At 37.6% G+C, this 21,379-nt stretch overlaps 1 protein-coding gene across 11 annotated transcripts in view; it reads right to left on the bottom strand.

The window, feature by feature from the left end:
- Positions 1 to 21,379, bottom strand: part of LOC150091249 (tyrosine-protein phosphatase Lar-like) — a 1,641,114-nt gene that overhangs the window by 34,051 nt on the left and 1,585,684 nt on the right. For all 11 annotated transcript variants that reach the window (XM_090374921.1, XM_090374965.1, XM_090374991.1 and 8 more), the window contains one exon: positions 11,919 to 12,044. In XM_090374921.1, coding sequence (XP_090231047.1) covers positions 11,919 to 12,044 — 126 coding nt within the window. The remainder of the gene's footprint in view (positions 1 to 11,918; positions 12,045 to 21,379) is intronic.

The raw sequence follows: 21,379 nt of genomic DNA, 5'->3' as shown, positions 1-21,379 counted from the left end.
ATGGAGGTGAGATACTATGATATTTCAATCTGATACATACCCGTGGGGCTTTGAATCTCCTATCACAGTTTACTGTCATATACGTAAACCACCCTGTTTATTTAAAATTAAGTACACACATAAAAATTGACCCTCATTATTCCAAATTATTCACCGAGAAATTACCTAAAGTTAATCTAGCAAAACTGGTATAGAGTTTACAGAAACGGGCATGTATAATACATTCCTCTAGTATGGATATATGTCTGCTCAAAGTCCCTGAGGAAGTAGCAGAGGTATGGCCATGAGGGAGAATGTTAATTTTCATAACTTTTGCTAATTTTCTCCATTTTCTTAAAATTACATTAATTTGTTGTTTTTAAACGTATCTAAGGTATATATTTTTATATGTAATGCTATCCATACCTGGGCTAAATTTATATATAACTAGCGGGTTGGTTGGGGTCACTACAAACCTATGCTCCCAGTAGTACCATAAATTAATAAGTAATAATGTATAAATAAGTTAAGTACGTGTGTATATATATATATATATATATATATACACACACAGGGTGATTCACTACCAGTGCGACAAACTTGCAGGAGGTGTAGGGGGCACAAAGACGAATTGGAATCACATAGCATTGCAGGGTCCGAAATGCCTTTGTCATGCGGGAGGTCGCGTGAACAAAGCAGCAAAGAAAAAGAACAGAAACAGCAACTCGTTAGTGTAACAGAAATCATTTTAATGACAAGTTTTACATTGGCAAAAACCATGCTACAGAAGGTGTTCGAAAGTTCGACCAGAAGCAGTCACACAGGCTTCACAGCGCCGCCGCATGGAATCCCTAATGTTCTGGAAGATTCCTGGTGTGTCTCGAATCTCCCCGGCAGCTACAGAGATGCGAGCGACGAGGTCTTCAACTGAATCAACGGGGGTCTCGTACACCAATGTTTTCATTTGACCCCAGCAGAAGTCCAGGCATGATAGGTCCGGCGATCTAGCAGGCCAATGAACCAGACCACCACGACCTATCCAATGCTGTCCAAATGTAATGTTTAGGTGTTGGCGGACGTCATTGGTGTAATGTGGGGGAGCCCCCATCATGCTGGAAACACATTGAGCGGCGCAATGACTGAGGAACATGTGCTTCTTCAATAAGTTCGGGCAGGACTTGCTGTAGAAAGATCAAGTATGCCCTACCGTCCAGAGGAGGGGGCAGAAGGTACGGTCCAATGAGGTGGTCTCCAATAATGCCGGCCCAAACATTGACGGAGAAATGGCATTGAGTTGCATGTGTTCGCGTACCATGGGGGTTCTCCAATGCCCACGAATGGGCGTTATGTTGATTGAAGGTTCCCTCTCTTGTGAAACTTGCCTCATCCGTGAACAATACGGATGCAGCAAATGCGCTGTCTGCCGCACTCTGTTGAAGAAACCAAGTAGCAAATGTCCTCCGGAGTGGATAATCTGCAGGCTCCAATGATTGGACGCGTTGCAGATGGTATGAACTCATTTGGTTTGTTGACAGTATCCTCCATACAGTGGATTGGGAAATACCCAATTGTTGGCCTATCGCTCGAGTACTCGTACTCTGATTGCCTTCTGCAAGACGTAGGACATTCTCCTCATTGTCTGGCATCCTCGTCGTTCGCTCTCGATTCATGGTACCTCTCGTGAAACAATCAGTCTCACGTAACCTTCTGTGCACACGTGCGAAAATCGTATGATGAGGAGCACGCCTGTACGGGAAACGTTCCTGGTACAAGCGCAGAGCGGCGCACCCATTACAGTCCGCAGCTCCATATGCGAGGTGCATGTCGGCCAGTTCAACGTTTGAATACTCTTCCATCCTACTGCCTCGGGAACCAGTTCGCAAATGCTGACTTCCAGCGGGATTGCTGTTCACGCGACCTCCCGTTCAACGTCCTCTACCGCATGACGAAGGCATTTCGGAACCTGCAATGCTATGTGATTCCGATTTGTCTTTGTGCCCCCTACATCTCCTGCAAGTTTGTCGCACTGGTAGTGAATCACCCTGTATACATATATACACAGGTATACAATGTATATCCTCTTGAATATGCTTGATATGTGCAGCATACTCCCTTTTCATAACATTCACAGAGTATACCTTCTGCTAATTTTATGACTACAGCACTGTTTGTTACTAAACACAAAATGTTTAAGTAACTCTTTATCTTATGTCACTATAGTAGATATGTCCACCCACACAAAATGTTTGACATCTCATCTTGTCAGCTATAATGACTTATACCAAACCTCTTGTGATACTCTATACACTGTTTTTTTAGGGCTGTGAATGAAATGTCTTCTTACCATAGCACACAAAAGATTGGACAGTTAAAAAAAAGTCTTATACCAAATGAAAATCAAATGTCTGTTCAGTGCAGTTTTGCTAACCTTGTACAAAGCTTACAACTAATTTGTACTGTACTCTTTCTGCACCTCCATAGATAGTTACTTTAGCAATCAATAACAAATGGATTTACTGCATTGAACACATTTAAATTTTTTTACAGGAATGCTATGAAATACTGCATTATACTTATTTCCTTAGGTCTTTGGTTGTCATGAATGGGAACATTATAACATCAGTTAGAAAGCTCTCTGATTTGGGGCAAAAATCAGTTCATACAGTAACCTATTCAGACAGGCAGATGAAACTTCTCTTTGGCCAAAAATTGTGTGATTGATTAAAGGCTATCTCATATGCTTGCACCTTCACTTTGGTAACTGTTAGTTAGTAACAATGTTAGTGACCCTGGGTGTAACCCCCATGAGCAAGTCCTGAAATACAGTCCTTATACAGGAGGCGACAACCGAGGTGGAAACCAACGTAAGCAGGGACTGAGGTGTGGCATCCCACACCATATGGAGAAATGGTATCCTGTCTCTCTGTTACCAGGCAATACTAGGTGGTAGATTACTATCAACTGGTGCACTTTGCTTATTGGAGGCTTGAAGTGGTGGAACTCAAGTTTAGTCTCCAGAGCAAAGTTCCAGAAACCCCTCATCTCTTCCACCAATACGATTGATGTCTATTGAGGTTATGATGGACACCATGTTGATAGCGAATCTTCTTTATATTTTGAGGGTACAGCTCTAAAACGGTGTTTGCAGTCTGGCCACTAGATATTCCACAGGACAAAACCTATTGAAAACTCTCTAAGAGGCTTCAAAACATTCGCTAGTCTATAATCTTGCTGCCAGATAGTGACTGGAGGGAGTCAGAGTAGTGTGTATGCAGGGGACATTGTCGAGGCCACATTAGTGGAGCTGGGTATATTCTTGCCACGTATATGCCACATCCAAAAATTTAATTACGTCATAACAACATGCCCCCCAACTTTTCTTACTACTGAATACATCATGAATTGTCAAATATAAATAATAGAACAAACTTATGTGCAAAAATATCTAAATCTCCCAAACACTTCCTCATTCATTTCATAAATACAAGAGCTCCAATCACAGTCTGCCAAATCTCATGTACTTTTTCTGACAGAATCCCAATTACAGGTTGATTCAACCATTGCTCATTTCATTGTCCTAATTATTCACTGTATGATTCCTTTTTCATCAAAGGTGGTACTTGTGCATATGTCCACTCTGATATTTCCTGTCATTAGTAATTTGGGATCTCCTTTTTTCAGTCTTCTCTAGCTTAAAATCTCTCTACCACATTCTGTCAAATTCATCTGTTGTCTTTATCATTCTCCCACAACTAATCACTTGGAACTTTTTGACTCCCTCTCTTTGAAACTTGATTTTCTCCAGTCCAACTTTTCTGAGGTAATTTTCCTTTGTGATTTTACTGAAAAAAACTCCAGCTGGCTGCTGTCCTCTAGTCACATGGACCCAGCTGGTCAAGATGCAAGTTAAGTAGTAATTGCAAAATTACTAATTTTGTATTGTACTATTGCTGACTGTACTACTGCTAACCTCACACAGACTGTTCATTAACCAACCAGAATACCAGACAATACTAATCAAATAGCCAATATGTTTGATCTTTTTCTCACAAGCAACCATTCTAAGTACACAACTGAGGTGAATGGTCCTCTGTGCAACTCAGATCACAACTAGCATTTTCTCTCGCAGCCATTCTCAATTTTGTGTTGTTTGGCATTAAAAGAATACAAAACGGGATGATCTTCCAGATTCTTTTCCTTTGTTGGATTACTGTTTCAAATCTGATGTTAACATTTGTTCAGATTGTGTCAGTGAAATTATTCTTGTAGAGATGAAATCTTCTATTACACACTCCACCTTAAAATCTCATCCTTTTATTTAAACCTTCCTTGGTTTTCCAATAAATGTGCTAAGGCTATTCAAGATAATGTTGCCTATCATAATTGGCTTACATCCAAATTACCACATTCATTTTCTGCCTACACTAAAGCAACAATTGTAAAGCAGTTATTAATCAGTCCAAAATAAATTTTGAACAGGCTAAGAGTAGAAAACTTGCTTCGTGTCCAAATGGTAGTCGAGCATTCTGGTCTCTTGTCAAAGCTATTGGCCAAAACTTTTGCCCATCTCTCTTTCCACCTCTGTCAAAATCAGATGGTTCTATTGCCACTTCAGCCAAAGATAAAGCTGACCTGATAGCATCCTACTTTTCTTCTAACTTGTGTATTGATGATCTTGATAAACCTCCTTCTACCATTCCCAATACATTCCATTCAATGCCTCCTATGGTCTTCTGTAAAAAGGATGTAAGAAGAATTTTGAACAGTCCTGATGCCAAGAAAGCACCAGAGTCCTGATGATATTTCTTCTCAAAAACTGTGCTCCTGAGCATACTTCTATTCTGTGTTGCCTTTTTTTCACTTTCTTATTCCAGAGGTGTTTCCTTCTGCGTGGAAATTTGTGCATATCCAGTCAGTTACTAAAAAGGGTGACAAATCCCTCCTTTCCAATTATCGTCCCATTACACTTCTACTCTTTCTAAAGTAATGGAGAAATCTATTAACCACCAACTCTTAAACTATCTAGAAACCTTCCATCTGATCAATGATCGCCAGTATGGATTCTGTCAGTGTCAATCCACTGGCGATATACTGACTTATGTTACTCATCTGTGCACAAATTCAGCAGAAAGGTTTGGTGAAACTCAAGCAGTAGCTCTTGACATTTCAAAGGTTTTTGATCATGATTGCATAAAGGATTTCAGAATAAGCTTCCATCTTATGGTTTACTAACTGTATTTTATAATTGGGTATCCAGTTTTCTACTATCTCACTGTGGATGATAATAGACAGCTGTCTCCTAACTTGTCACATCACAAATATTGCTTCCTCTGCATCTAAAAAAACTCTGTACAAATCACAAATCCACTCTACTGTGGAATATTGTTCCCACATCTGAGGCAGTGACTCAATAACTTCTCACAATCTTCTAGACAGCAATTAAAAGAAGGCAGTTAGATTAATTAATGCCTCATCTACCAAGTCTCTCCATTCTCTGTCTCATAGACGTTCTGTTTCTGCTGCATGCCTTTTCTATAGATACTTCAATGGACACTGTTCTTCTGAATTGGCTTCTATAATTCCCCCTTGCTCTACCAAACCAGTCTGAACACATGCCACAATCAGTCAGCACCCCTTTACTGTCCAACTTCAAACTCATAGAACGAACTTTTCTACTTCCTCATTTATTCTTTCAACTTCCGTTTTCTGGAACCACCTCCCTTCACAAGTATATCCTGAAAATTATAATCAGTGGTGTGCTGGAGCCAGCTTGCACAAGCTGATTTTTAAAATTCAAAGAATTTTGCAAGCTGGTTGTGAAACTGACAATGGCTATAAACTGTAGAACGGCATGCACTTCAATCCACAATGGCTAGTGGCATTTGGGTGATAAGCTTGTATATGGTAACACTGAAAATCCAGCCAGGGCATGCTTATTTCAGTACCCTTTGTTCTTTCCTTTTCCCACTCCCCTTCCCTATGCAACAACCTGTGTAGGGATTATCTCCGATAATAATTTTATAGGAATATTATTTCCAACAAACATCCACTTAATTTTTCCTGGACCACTTCTTAAGGTACAAGGGCATGTACAAAAGTAATGCCTTCTAATTTGGCACCGTAGATCATTTTGCGTGTCACTTAGTGGTCACTAGGTCTATAGTTTCACCATATTGAGTAGTGCTGTGATTGGTCTTGTAAGTGTAGCACACAGTTCAAAATGGCATATGCTGCAGATATACGTATCATGCGAAGAGTAGTGATTGAATTTCTTACCAATGAAGAAGTAACACCTTTCGAAATCCATACAAGTCTCAAAAATGTTTATGGTGACAATACTGCAGAAGGGTACAGTTAGACATTGGGTAAGGCACTTTAAGAATGGGCAAAGTGACACTGTTGACAAGCCCTGAAATAGCTGGTCAGTGACAACAGACAACAAGAGATGGATCAACACTATGATCAAAGAGGAACACGCATCACAACACATAAATTTCACAATGGAGTAGGTATAGGGGAACCTACTGTGATAACCATCAAAAAGTAACCAGGCTTCAACAAAGTTTGCACCTGGTGGGTCCTTTGTGCTCGTGTTAGCGAGCACAAAGAAGCCTGGAAAGTCATCTGTATGGAACTTATCCAGCACTATGAGAGTGAATGAGAGATTTTTCTTTCACACATAGTCACAGGTAACAAAAACCTGGGTCCACCATTATGACCCTAAAACGAAGAGACAATTGAAGTAGCACCATCAAAATTCACCATGCAAGAAGAAGTTCAAAAGACAGTCTTCTGTTGGTAAAGTTGTGGTGACAGTGTTTTGGGACAAAGATGAGGTCTTGCTTGTGGATTGCTTGGAGTGTGGCACCACAATCAACCCAAATTGATATGTAGAAATAGTGAAAAAGTTGAAGGACCGCATCTGTAGAGTTCGACCGGACAAAAACCTTAACGAGGTTCTTCTCTATGACAGTGCATGACTCCACACCAGTCTGCACACGATGGAGGCCATTGCAAAATTGAGGTGCAGTTCTCTCTCACTCCTCTCATAGTCCGGATCTTGCACTTTCCGACTATCACCTCTTCGGCCCACTGAAGAATGCACTCCATGGAACCCATTTTGTGGACGATGACCAGCTCAAGAACAGTGTTCATGAAGCCTGCTGGAGAAAGATTTAAGGACTTTACAGGGTTGGAATATATCATCTGGCTTAGAGATGGCAGAGAAGTGCATAGAAAATGAATTATGGTGACTTTGTGGAAAAATAACAGTGTGTGTATAAATGACAGAATTAATTTATGTTGTTGTTGTTATTTGGTTTTTAGGAGCATTAGCAACTAAGGCCATATTGCTCCGGGATATGCGGTGGTCATTCCCTGACCTTTCTGTATCCTCTGTATTTGGTGGTGACGGGCTCGAACCCCGGTCTAATCAAGAAGCGTGTGAACAGGACCAGGGTATGTCTGCCAGGGGCAAAGGTTGATGACGTTGTAGAGCGAATATCATCTTTTAAGGGCACAAAAGGTGATATAGTTGTACACGTTGGCACTAACGATATTAAGAGTAGGAGACCGGCAGAATTACTTAACAAGTACAGGTCACTGTTGAACAAAAGCCGAGAATTAGGGTTGAATTTGAAAGTGTCTGCAATTCTGCCCAGACACGATAGGAGGGAGTATATGATGAGAGCCTTGTCGATCAATTTGGCCCTGGAAAGATTGTGCAAGGCTCAAGGGGTAGAATTTTTTTCAGCCTGGACTGTACTTGTTAACAGGAGAGATTGCTTCTACAGGGATGGGATACACTTAAATAGAAAGGGTGCAAGAATATTTGCTGATGCTATCGAGGCAGTGTTAGGTGGGTCGGAAAACTGCTAGCTTGGGGGGAGACAAAGACCAATAGATTGACAGTAGCCACTGGCAGAGGTGAAAGAGATTCTTGCACTGCTTCTATTAGAATGAGCAGAAGCCTGAAAAACAAGATGCATGGTATTTCAGAGACTGCTGGGAGCCATTGCGGTACAAGTAAACACATGGGTTGTGTTAGGGTAGCTAAGAATAGAAACAGGTGCAGGTATACTTGCGTGTACACCAATGCTAGGAGTTTAGTAAATAAATTTGATGAATTTGAGGTATTGCTCAAAACATCAAAGGCAGATATTGTTGGGATATCAGAGACGTGGTGTCACACAGATATAAGGGATGCAGAAATGCAATTTGGGGAGTACAACGTCTACAGAAAGGATAGACAGGATAGGAAGGGGGGAGGGGTTATGCTATTAGTTAAGAAACACATAAAAACCAAGGAAGTGAAGCCAGTCGACATCGCTGGACAGTGCAGTGTTGAGTCAGTTTGGTGTGACATAAGCATTGGGTTTTGTTTTGTTTGGTTTTTAGGAGCATTAGCAACTAAGGCCATATTGCTCCAGGATATGCGGTGGTCATTCCCTGACCTTTCCGCATCCTCCATATTTGGTGGTGACGGGCTCGAACCCCGGTCTAATCAAGAAGCGTGTGCTACGCACTGCTGCTCCTTCCCACCTGGCTACGGAGGCGCCTACATAAGCATTGGGAGATCAAAATTGAGAGTAGGAGTGTGCTATAGGCCTAATGACTCTGATGAGTATAATAAGGAACTGTACAGGGAAATAGAGTGGGCCAGTAAATCAGAGAGTCTTATAATGGGAGATTTTAATTTCCCAGATATTGACTGGAATTTGGGGGCTGGTTACTCACACACTAGCAGGGCTTTTGTGGATTTATTGGATGGGCTGAGAGGTGGCAAATGAAGTTTAACATTGACAAATGTAAAGTACTACACATGGGAAAAAGCAACCCCAGAGCAACGTATCAACTCTGTGGTACTACACTGACAGTGGTAGAGAATGAAAGGGACTTGGGGGTGATTGTGCAGGCAGATATGAAGTTCTCTGAGCAGTGCAGACGGGCTGCAAGAGTAGCTCATGGAGTATTGTCAATGATATACAGGAATTTTTCCAGCAGGGATAAGGAGGTGATTATTCCATTGTATAAGGCAATGGTCAGGCCACACCTAGAGTACTGTATACAGGTCTGGAGGCCTCATTTCAAGAAGGATGTAGAGCTGCTGGAACGAGTACAGAGAAGGGCAACAAGATTAGTGAATGGAACAAAGGGGTGCTCTTACGAAGAAAGGCTTAAGTTTTGCAAGTTACAGTGTCTGGAGACTAGGCACCAGCGAGGTGATCTGATAGAGGTGTATAAAGCCTTGAATGGTTTAAGCATGCTCAATGCTGATGGGATTCTTCCTCTAGCTCAGAAAAATCACCTGAGAGGGCATAAATTCAAATTGAGGAAAGACAGATGTAGGATAGACGTGCGGAAATTTGCCTTTAGCCAGCGGGTGGTTGGTTGGTGGAACAGACTGCCATCCCTTGTGGTGGAGGTTGATAGCCTAAATAAGTTTAAGGCTCAGCTGGACAGGTATTTTGAACGAACAGAGGGGTGAAGTGGAAGTGGGTTTTTTTTTTTTTTTTTTTTGGCTGATGCTGCATAAGCTTGCTTTCTTGCATCAAATGCCTCTACTAATGCTAATGCTAATGCTATGCACTGCTGCTCCTTCCCACCTGGCTACGGAGGCGCAATTAATTTATGTAAAAGGCATAGTCGTAGGAATTAAATTTTCTGAGGGAAAAAAAAATAGGAGGCATTACTTTCATACCGCTCCTCGTAATGACATTCCCAAGCTTGACATCAGGAAAAGATCTTGCGTTTCTAAAATTATGATATTTTCATATGTTGGATTTAATGACAATAAATTTATTGGGAAAAATAGAGAATTGGGATGCAACTCCATTTGTCAAATCATGGTTGAATCACAACCGTAGTTTGGCTATGGATACAAGAGCTTGGAAAAATACAATGAAAAGGTTTTGTACGAAACAATTGGCTATATGGGAATTACAATAAAAAAAAAAATGAATATTTTATTATTGTTTAAATTTTTGTATTCTAAATTGTAAATCAGTAAAACTTACAATAAATATATGCACACATTCGTGGTCTTGTTTTTTTTGGCGAACCAGTTAAAAATTTATCAGCATGTCACTGATTACAATCTACAGAAATTCAAGTCTGACCTCAACAAGTATCTTCTTTCTTTTTCTCAACTATGAACCCATGTATGGTACTAAGTATTATAGGTTCTGATATTTTTTGTTCTGGGGATTTTCATTAAAAAAAAAATATATATATATATATTATTATTATTAAAAAGTATTCAATTTTTATTCAATTATACAACACACAATTTACTATACAGTCAAGCATGTACTTATTTATTGACTATATATAATTGTTATGATCATGAGTCTACACTTCTAGATATGTTATTTTTCATAATCAGTCAGTTATTAACATGCAAGCTGAAAAATTTAATGGTTCAGTTTTTAAAATCATCCAGTTAAATTCACCTAATTTATCTTTTATATTTTAAACTTTGCTTCTATCCCTATAGCTTTTTGCCAGTTTTAACATTACACTATTTAATAATGCACTGATGTATTTTTTTGCTATTTATATTAACCCATATGCGAGTGGATTTCTCAATGTGATCTAGAATGAATTTTTTCAAGGAATTTAGAAGTTTGTAGTGAAAATGGAAAAAAAAAGTACATAAATGCCTTTAAATATTAATATTTTCCTATTTTGACTTCATAGCTGAACATTAATGTGGGATTACTGTCAAAAATAAAATCATTAATCCCTCAATTAACAATCATAAACCAAAACTGAAGTAAATATGAAATACACGTGAAAGCCTTAATTTGTTCCAAAACCACTTGAAATCTTTCAAAAAAATTGTATTTTATAATAGTGCTGTACAGTATTTGAACTGTTTCATTTTAGTAAATGAATATTTACTAAAATTAAATGTTTATATTTAACAATATAAACAGCCGACCGGGCTAGCCAGGTGGGTCAAGTGCCTGCCTGGCAACCCAAAGGTCGTGGGTTCGAATCCTGCCTCGGGCTTAGATCACAGTAAAATGCAAAAACCTTGGGAGGTGCATTATGGCCAAAGAAGCTGATGTGCCAACAACTAACAAAAGGAAGGAACAATATAAACATTAATAATAACCTCATATATACTGCAATATAGTGTAGTATGCATATACAGTAGAGCGTCAAAAACCTGAATTCAATAATTCAAAAAGTCAATAATCCAAACAAGCCAGCATTTATTTTTTTTTATGCTGGTGCCATAAAATAATTACAGTAAGCACAGACTATTGTGATCACATTTGTGAATTGAATTTTGATTCTATTAAATGGCAATTCTAACAAGCAAAAATCAGAAAAATATCCACAGGCTATAAAAATGAAGATATAAACCACCAATTCACACTTTAATTACCTCACCAATTAACAAAATTAAATGATACATCAAAATCGACATACAAACTGAATGATGAATCGACAAACAAACAATGCTGTCCAACTCAACTACTCTTGCTGAAAAGAGTGAGAGATCTGGCAATAAAGAAACAAAGTTTGAAAATGGTGCAGCAAAATATAAGTAATTATTTTTGTTAAAGGCCTATAGATATGTGTTACTGGCTTAAAGTTCCATTTGTTTTGTTATGTATGAATAAAAATGCATAAGTACAACTTAGTGTTTTTATTTCTAAACTTACTAAACCTTTTTTTTAGCTTCGAGAATAGTATTTTTTGATAAGTTTGAAAATCCGGACAAATCGGAAGTCCGAACTACCCCTGGTCCCAATTAGTTCAGATAATCGACGATCTACTGTATATTCTATATATTTTTTTTTTTTTTTTTTTTAACTGATATTTCCATTAGTGAGACTACCTTATTTGTGTATTTATTACAGATACTAGTTAGTGCCAAAAATAATTCGCTGAAATTTCTTTTAAACAATTAGACAGAAAATATATACCCTTGCATCTGTAACTTTAAATTCTCTTAAGATATACTGGGGCATATTGTATTCTGTGATGGGATCCACCACATAATAGAGGTAGCGTTGTGAGCGTTCACTAGGCCAGTACTGGTGACACTTTTCCTGAAATGTGAAAAAAAAAAAATAAATAAATAAATAAAAAATGATGGAAATATGAATGCTTAAATTAACCAATTAATACATTTCATCAAAGAAATAATTTAAGAAATAACTTCTGATAGAGCACATGATCTTTTGGCAATGTATGAACTTTTTTTTAATTAATACACTACGGATATGCTACATGGTACAGTTAAAGGGTTCCTGGACTTGCATATTAAATGTAACTAAATCTAAACACAGCCAACTATCAAAGTACTTTCCTCAAGCAGTAATGTACTTTTGCCACTGTTGGTACAATTACTGTTAGTAGTTCTGGAACTATTTTTGTTGGATAGTAGAAAGCACCTTGAGTTACATCAATAAACACTTGTTCAATGCAGAAGCAATGGCTTCGTAAACAACACTGTTTAATCTTCAGGAAAATAAAAAAAATTGTACAGTGAGAAATCAGGTGAGTAAGGAAAAGTGGTCATGCAACAGGTATGGGATGTGCTGTAGTGCAACAGGTTTCTGTCTTTCACTATCCACTGTTCTGGAGTTCTGCTAAATTGCCTCTTGCAGTCAGCAAAGCTATTACTGGCTGCAATTACCGCATACTACAAATTCATAGTACACAATACCATAATTGTTAAAAAAAAAATAAAAACGCAGCACACACATTCTAACATCACATTCCCTTTCAATGTTTTCTAAAATTTTTTTGATTGCAAGATTTCCAGGTTGATGATTCATGCTTTGTTTATGGGTCATAGAGAAAACACTAAGTCTTGTCATCATTTTTTACCTTACAATGCATAGAAAAGTAAGATAAAATTACATTTTACAATAGTTCACAAAAAATAACAGCGAGTGATCAAATATTAATTAATACATCTAAAGCTGCTGCTACTACATTAGTGACATGCAGCATATACATTTTCATTTGAGAAAATAATATATGACAATGGTTAAATGATTAAAAGCAAACTATTATTGCTGGTTTGTAGATAAAACTAGTTTCATTTTCAGTAATGATAGAGTGTAGGAACAGTGGATTATCATCAGATGCCCAAGATCACTGCATATTACTACCCACCTTTCATTTAAGGACAGCTTGAAGAACTAAAGTAATGTCTGAAATTGTTAGTAACCAACTTAAGTGATTCTGAAATTTGTTAATTATACTATTAAAAAGCAGTACTAGTGAGTACTTAGAAATTAAAACGTATTGTGAAAGAATAATATATTTAATGGCATGTTGCTTCATTTGTGTTTAAAAGCATTTAATACCAATACCCTGAAAATCATGTTTGGGATGTTTTCTTTTTCACCTCTTTATAACTGCAAAATTAAAAAAAATGGTTTATCTATTAATTACCTTTATTATATTTTTACTTTTTTTTATCATTTTTATCCTTTAATTTTAATCTAAACAAGGTTGTTAATACCTTAATTTTTAATATTTTATTTAATCTTAAAATAAAGTTGTGAAATATTTAATAGAACTACTACTAGAATACTAAGGCCACTTACTTGCTATCCTGCCGTTACACTGTCACAAAAGAAAAATTTAAAAAAATTGACAAACTATTTCTTATGCATGGTTACGGTTGTATGTGTTTGGTTAGATGCGTGGACCCAGGTGTCACTGTTATTTGATGGGCTATATTTAAATAGGCTTTATTGTTATTGCCTGAGCTTTACCTTTTTGTAAGACTATTTTTACAGAGCTCCTTTTGTAATTAATTCAAGACTCAATGTGGACAGGTATTTCCCCTTACTGTTAGCTGCTGTGCTGTTGGGACTGTTCATGTTTGAGGAAAAGTTGACTTCTTTATTGCGACCACAATTCCTGGTTTAAACGTCTACTTCCTGGATTGGACTTGTACTCACTTTGAATCTTCATTATTATGATGTACAAGTGTCAATTGGATCCTTGGAGAACATCACAACCTTGTGTTGGGACTTTATAGTGTCAGATACCTTCATGGTATTGTAATGTGATAAGGGCATTACACTGAGAATGAATTAACCTTCTACGAGGGAATCTGAGATAACTGTACATCAATATTGTTCAGTGGTACAGCATTGTAAATAGGTTGCAGGGAAAGCTGGCTGGGACCACATAGTACAATAAATTAAAGCAAAAAAATAAATATAAAAGAACTGAATATTTCGATCTGGTTCTTAGCTATGCGTATTCCTTCCTTCCTTTGTTTTCCCAAAGATACTATTCAGCTGGTAAATTATTCTTAGTCCTAATTATTCCTTCTAGTTATAATATAGTTATTCTATCCTTTCTTTGTTTGCTTGTCCAAAGCTACTATTTACAAATTACGGTGTGGGGGTTGTAATATGGATCCTACGTTGGACAGAGCAAATGGAGATTGTTTGTTGAGCATCAAAGAACACAAGTCTGATCTAGACAATAGCAGATTAACAATCAGATACTGACTTCCACTTGTTGATAGAAGGACACAGTTATAAGTTTTGCAGACCTCAGTTTTAATTAGAGATAGGCTTAATAACAGGAGATTATTTAAAGAAATGTTTGTGATTTGGGAAACAGAAAACACGATAAAACCAAAACAAATGCATACTGATAGATAAGAAAAAGATCGACGTATTCAAAACCAGTCTTGAATCAATTAAGAAATAAACCCAGCAGAAACAATACAAAACAGACAAAAACCTGAGATGGCCCTAAAGAATAGCTTTGAAAAATCAAGATCATTAGGCTGGAGCCTGGAGATTTGTACCCAGTCCTGCTCAATCTTAGCCAAACAATAACACCTGGTTTTGAAATACCTAGCCAAACATATATAAATAAATGTTCTGTTTAGACTCTAGGTCAGAGGAGTTTACAAATAATCATTTTGACAGTTAATAAAATTGCATTTAGCAGTTACATGAACTTCAACCATGATGAATTCAAACTCACTCCTGCATTTTAACACTTGGCAGACAGCTGTAACTATGCATAAAAATTGTCAATCGTTTGGTGTTTTTTTTTGTGATGGTGTAACAGCAAGATTACTTGTAATCTTGCTGTTACACCATTTACATTAGTGCCTTAATATTAGTTACACGTTGGTATTTTTCCCATCGAAGTAGTCCTCCCCCCAGAGTTTACACTTCGATCCCAGTACTTCTTTTACTGTTTGAAGAATTTCTGTAGCTCCTGTTTCGAGATGCTGTCAAACAATTTCTGCAATTTAAATCTGCGATGCCTTTGAATCTTTATCCTTTTAATTGGATTTTCCTTTTGGAGAACAGGAAGAAGTTGCACATATATATAAATATGCTGACTAGCAATGGTACAACCTCTCTATTTTCCTAACAAGATCAGCAAAATAGGGAGCGTGTGGGACCATCAGCATATTGTTCTTAGCTAACAACTGCTGAACCAACAAAGCCATGTGGTTCAGCAGTTTTTAGCCAGTAGCACACATTGTAGTTATACAGAAGCCAATCCAGAGTGCACCATTTGTCTAGGCATTTCTTTCTGACATCCTCTTGTTGTTGTTTGTAGTTTTGTGGCGTAAAAGCTGCTTCGGCCGTAGTGTGCCTGTTCAAGTTTTATTTTCAGTTATGTTAACACTAATTTTGGAATATTAGATGCGATTGGTAAGGTTTATTAGACTGAGGTATGTAAAGAGTTCCTTTACTTCTGAATTTTCTTCTATAATGAGTTCAAGGCTTAATGGTTCATTTGCATGAAATTTGAAAGCTGATTGACAGGCAATTTGGTTATGTGGACATTCTATGATGACGTGCTTCACTGTTAGTATGGTTAGACACTGAGGGCATTGTGGCAGATCATCTTTCATTAGGAGATAAGAGTGTGTTAAATGTGTATGTCCAATGCGAAGCCAGGCAAGGATAACCTTTTTGTTCTTGTTTGACTGAAAACTTGATTTCCAGGATTTCGGCTGCTGTTTGATTTGGTATAGTTTGTTGTTTTCTCGAGATTTCCAGGTCTGTGTCCATATGTTTTCAGAGGCTTTTCGAATGACATTTTTAAAGTCGTGTGGAATTTTATGTGGGTGAGAATTTTTATTTGATGGATGTTTGGCAGCTTGATCAGCACGTTCATTACCCAGTATTCCAGAATGTCCAAGAATCCAAGTGAATCTGACTTTTTGGTTTTTAATCTTAAGAAGCAATAAGCAGGAAAGAATTTTTCTTAGATATGGGTGATATGGTTGATTTTGTAGCTGTAAAGCATATATTGCACTTAATGAGTCTGTAAAAATTATACTTTTTACGAGGGAAGTTTTAGCAATGTGATCTAGTGTGAGACTTATTGCAAACAGTTCAGCATACAGATACTACACTCTATTGGAAGTGACTGAGAACTTATGTTATTTGGTAGGACCACAGCAGCACCAACATGTGTATCTGTTTTGGAGCCATCAGTGTACAGATGTGAGTAATCAGAGAATTGGATTAATAAGAGGAATGCAGCTGTTTCACGTACCGATTTGGGATGTTATTTTGTTTCCATTTTATGAGGTCCATGTCACAGTCGGCTGAAATGATTTCCCACGGGGGAAGATATGTGGGGATATCTTGGTAGATTTTATCCATTTTTAAGTTCCATTGTGAAAGTATTTCTTTTAGTCGTATGCCAGTAGGTTTGCATATGTTAGGTTTTTCTCATAAAAAGTTTCCCGTTTTGGAGTATACAGATATTGCCAAGTTGGATGTTCGGGAAGGCTTTGAATTTTTGTAGCATAGTTCAGAAGAAGAATTGTCTATGAAGGCTGAGTGGGAGTTCATAAATCTCTGTGTATAGACTGTACACAGGTAACGTACGAAACACTCCAGAAACAACACGTAATGCACTGTGATGGATAGGATCTAACCATTTTAGAACACTTTTCCTCGCTGAGGAGTAGATGGGAGAACCATAATCTAATCTAGATCTTTTCATTGCTCAATATATGTGCAATAGTGAATAAACAATCAGCTCCCCATGTCATAGCAGATATTGCTAATAAAATTAATTTGTTTGCACACTGTGCATAGATATTTTATGTTCTAGGAAATTTAATTTGTGATCCATGATTACACCTAGTAGTCGGATACTATGCTTCTGAGGGATTGGTTGATTCTTATTCTTAGTTCTGGGTCAGGATGCATCTTTCATTTTCTGCAGAAGTGTATTGCCACTGTCTTTTGTACTGAGAGTCGATAACCATTATAGGTGGACCAGGACTCTATTTTGTTTATAGCACATTGAAGTTGTCTCTCGACTGTCCACATAATCTGCAGGTGACATGAAATAGTGAGATCGTCTGCATATAGATATGTTTCTACTGTTTCTGGAATGACTTCTGTGATAGGATTTATTTTATTGCAAAAAGGGTTGCACTAAGGACTGAGCCTTGGGGAACCTCCTGTTCTTGATTGTATATTTGAGACAAAATATGATAGCAGACTTGGAAAGTTCTTTTATGCATGAAATTTTGGAGGAACTTTGGTAGTTGGCCTCGAATTTCTAATTTGTGCAATTCCTGTAGGATACCATATCTCTAGGTAGTATCAAAAGCCTTTTCAATGTCGAGACATATCAAAACAAGATGTTCGTTTCGGAGAAAGGCAATGCGGATGTTTGCTTCGACTTCTGTCAATATATCCAGTGTTGATCTGTTTTTCTGAAAACCATATTGGCTTGGACTAAGGAGATTGTGAGTCAAGAAACCGTGTTAACCGATCATTCACCATTCTTTCTAAAGATTTACTACGACAGCTAGTGAGGGAAATAGGGAGATAATTATTTGGATTTGAGTGGTCCTTCCCAGGTTTTGGAAAGGCCAACACAAACAAATGCCGCCAAGGGTCTGGATATGTGTGCTCAAGGTACATCCTATTGTAAAGCAATAGAATCATGCATAATGAATTTTCAGTGAGATGCTTATTCATTTGATGGTGGATTCCATCCGGACCTGCTGCACTTTGTTTTGATTTGGCTAAGGCTTTATGTAACTCATTTATAGTGAAGGGTTGATTGTATGGAATCTCATGAGTTGTGCGGAAATTTTGTATTTTTTGATTTGAGATTTATATTTTTGAAAGCCTGATCTATATGATGATGTAGTTGATAATTCCTCAATGGTTTCTCCTAGTAAATTTGCAATTTTTTCTGGATCAGTTATGTCATGGCCTTTCCAACTCGTTATCGGTTTAGATGCTGTTGAATATTTACCTGAGATTTGTCTAATTTTATTCCATATAATTCTAGTGTTGGTATTTCTATTAATTTTGTTAGCAAAAGATATCCAGGACTCAGATTTCTGGCATATGTAATGTGCTTTTGCTCTGGTTTTCTTATATTTTATGAGATTAGTAGTGGTGTTGGGGAACTTTCTGAATTGATTCCAAGCTTTATTTTTCTCTTTCTTTGCTTCCAGGCATTCTTCATTCCACCATTGCTTGTAATGTTTGTGACACTGATTAGTGGTCTTTGATATTGAAATATTTGCTACAGAGATGATTTGGTTTGTAACATAAGTAACAGCACTATTGATATCACATTGCCTTATAGTTTGCTCATCTAAAGAAGCAGCACATTGGTATTTTTCCCAGTTTGCTTTGTGAAATTTCCACTTTTTACCTCTTATTAATTGTGGTACATCATTTGTTAATAGGTGGCAAACAACTGTGTAGTGATCACTGTTATAAGGATCATTTGAAACAGACCAGTCAAGAATAGGATAGAGAGTCGGGGAACAGATGGTGAGAGCGATTGCAGAAGTACTCTGTTGGTAAATAGACATGGGTGTGAGTACCTGTGTTTAAGAGTGTTAAGTTCCTGCTATCTAGAAGCTTTTCTATCATCTGCCTTCTTTTGTTTATATGAAGACAGTCCCAAATGGTATGATGCCAATTAAAGTCTCCCATCAAACAGAACGGAGATGGTAATTGGTTAACTAAGTCCGCGAAGTCTTGCAATGTATACGCATGGTTAAGTGGAAGATAGAGTGAAACCATGGTAAAGGTAATTCCAATAACAATGCGGACCGTGACTGCTTCAAGTGATGTTTGCAGCTGAATATGGCTGGATGGAATATTAGAGTCAACCAAAATGGCGACTCCTCCATGGGCAGTTGTAGTTTTACGATCTTTCCTATATATATTGTAGTGCTTGATTGAAATATTTATGTGCGGAGTTAGGTTTGTTTCTTGTAAACAAACACTTGCAGGATTATAGACGGAAATCAGATCTTTGATATTGGTAAAGTTACTCCGAATCCCACGACAATTCCACTGAAGAAGTGTACGCATTATTTGGACTTAGTTATTGATTCAGATGATTTACGATGTGCTGCCTGTTTCAACTGATCTATTTTGACTTTTCCTTTGCTAGGGAAATTTGGTCTGCCACCACTGTCCATATCATTTGTGTAAAGTTCTAGAACTGGTTCGTCTTCTTGCTCTTTTTTATCAATTTCCATAGTGTCAGTATTTTTTTGTGTTTTTTCAACAGATTTGGTGGGATTTGCTTATTGGTGTTGGATCTTCAGCATCTGGTGAGATTATAATGGGTGTATTAATTGTCTGGTCAACTTTTGGTTTTGTTTGTAAAAGGGGATTACGTGCCCAGTCCGCTATTGAGATGTTAGGTGGAACGGAGATGTCAGTCTGTGTTGCAGTTACTTTTGTTTTCTGCACTGCAGTTGCTGCTGCATATGATCTCACTGCTGGAAGTAATGGTATCTGCTTTTTGGCTTCTTGGTATGTGACCTTATGTTCAGTTTTATATTTCTGAACTTGCTGCTTTCTCTCTTCCATATACCGCAATCTTTGGAATAGGCAGGGTGGTCCCCTTTGCCGTTTGGACAGCGAGGAGACTCTGTATGGCATTCTTTATCATTATGATCTTTTGAGCCACAAGTGGCACAAATAGTTTGTCCTCTGCATACTCTTTGGGAATGGCCATACTTTTGACATTTGAAGCATCTTATGGGATTGGGGATGTATGGCTTTACCTGATGTTGGTAGAGTAGGAGTATTGAAAGTAAGTATGATAGTGTGGGTTGGTATCAGGTTTCCATCCTTTTTGCACGTATAACATTCTGGTTTTGTAACTCTTGTACAATTTCTTCTTCTTCAGAGCTGTTTAAGAGGTCCCATTCCATGATAACCCTCTTTTGATGAATTTAAGATGGCATGTGGAGTGATCTTGATGGGAATCCTGCCAAAATCTGTGGTTTTAAGAAGAAGCTCTGAATATTGATGATTTGTTGTTTCTATTAGTAGGTCACCAGATTTTAAGTGGTGAACTGTTTTCAGTGGACCAGCTATATGTTCTAAGCACCTTTGTATTACAAAGGGAGAAAGTTTACTAACAGGCTGGTCTGTTAGGGAGTGGAAAATTAGAAAGAGTGGAGAGATGGTTTGGGTCACATCTTTCTTTTGTCTTTTGGCAGTAGACGGATTAGGATCATCTTGCTGGTGGCCGATTATGATCAGTTAGATCTATAGTTCCAGGTGAAGCTTGGTTTGTCGAGTCTATTGTTGCTCCTTTGAGCCCTGAAAGGATTATTTTTCCTTTCAGGTTTCTGATTGATGGACAACTGATTAACATTATTAAGGCAATTTACAGGAATAATAGATGCAGAATTAAAGTGGGATCAGCTTTGTCACCTGAATTCCACACTTCAAAAGGCTTATTACAAGGTTTTTGTATGTCACCAACACTTTTCAAAATTTATATTGACATCTGCCTAAGATCCTGGTCAAAAAAATGTAATAAAATGGGATTGCCGATTAATAAAAACACCTATATTCACAATTTACTTTTTGCAGATGATCAGATGGTGATAGCACAAGACTTAGAAGATGCAAAGTATGCATGTCATCAATTGTTTGAGGAATATAAACAATGGGGTCTAAAAATCAATTTTAGCAAGACTGAAATGTCTTCAGGGCCAGGACACGTTCTAAATATTGCAGGTTTTAAAATCAAACAAGTCGATAAATTCAAATATTTGGGATCAATCTTACAAAGTGATGGATCATCCCAAGCAGAGATCAATAAGAGAATTACAGATGGCAGAAAGGCTATCGGCATGTTAAACTGTTCTGTGGAGCAAAAATATCCTAAATAAAACAAAGAAACATATATTTCAAACGATTGTACAAAGTCTTCTATTGTATGGAGCGGAAACCTGGACATTGAATAGGCGAGCGGAAAACAAATTGCTCTCCACAGAAATGGATTTTTGGAGACGCTCAGCAGGAACTTCTAGAAGAGACAGAAAACGGAATGAAGACATAAGGGAAAAAATGGAAGTGAAAAAGACTATTATTGACACCATCAAAGAAAAGCGTCTAACATGGTATGGACA

Source organism: Mastigoproctus giganteus, chromosome 1 (assembly GCF_048544385.1).
Source record: "Mastigoproctus giganteus isolate SK-2022 chromosome 1, ASM4854438v1, whole genome shotgun sequence".
Lineage (NCBI taxonomy): Eukaryota > Metazoa > Arthropoda > Arachnida > Uropygi > Thelyphonidae > Mastigoproctus > Mastigoproctus giganteus.
Note: the sequence above shows the minus strand (reverse complement) of the source record. Positions and strands in the feature narration are given on the sequence as shown.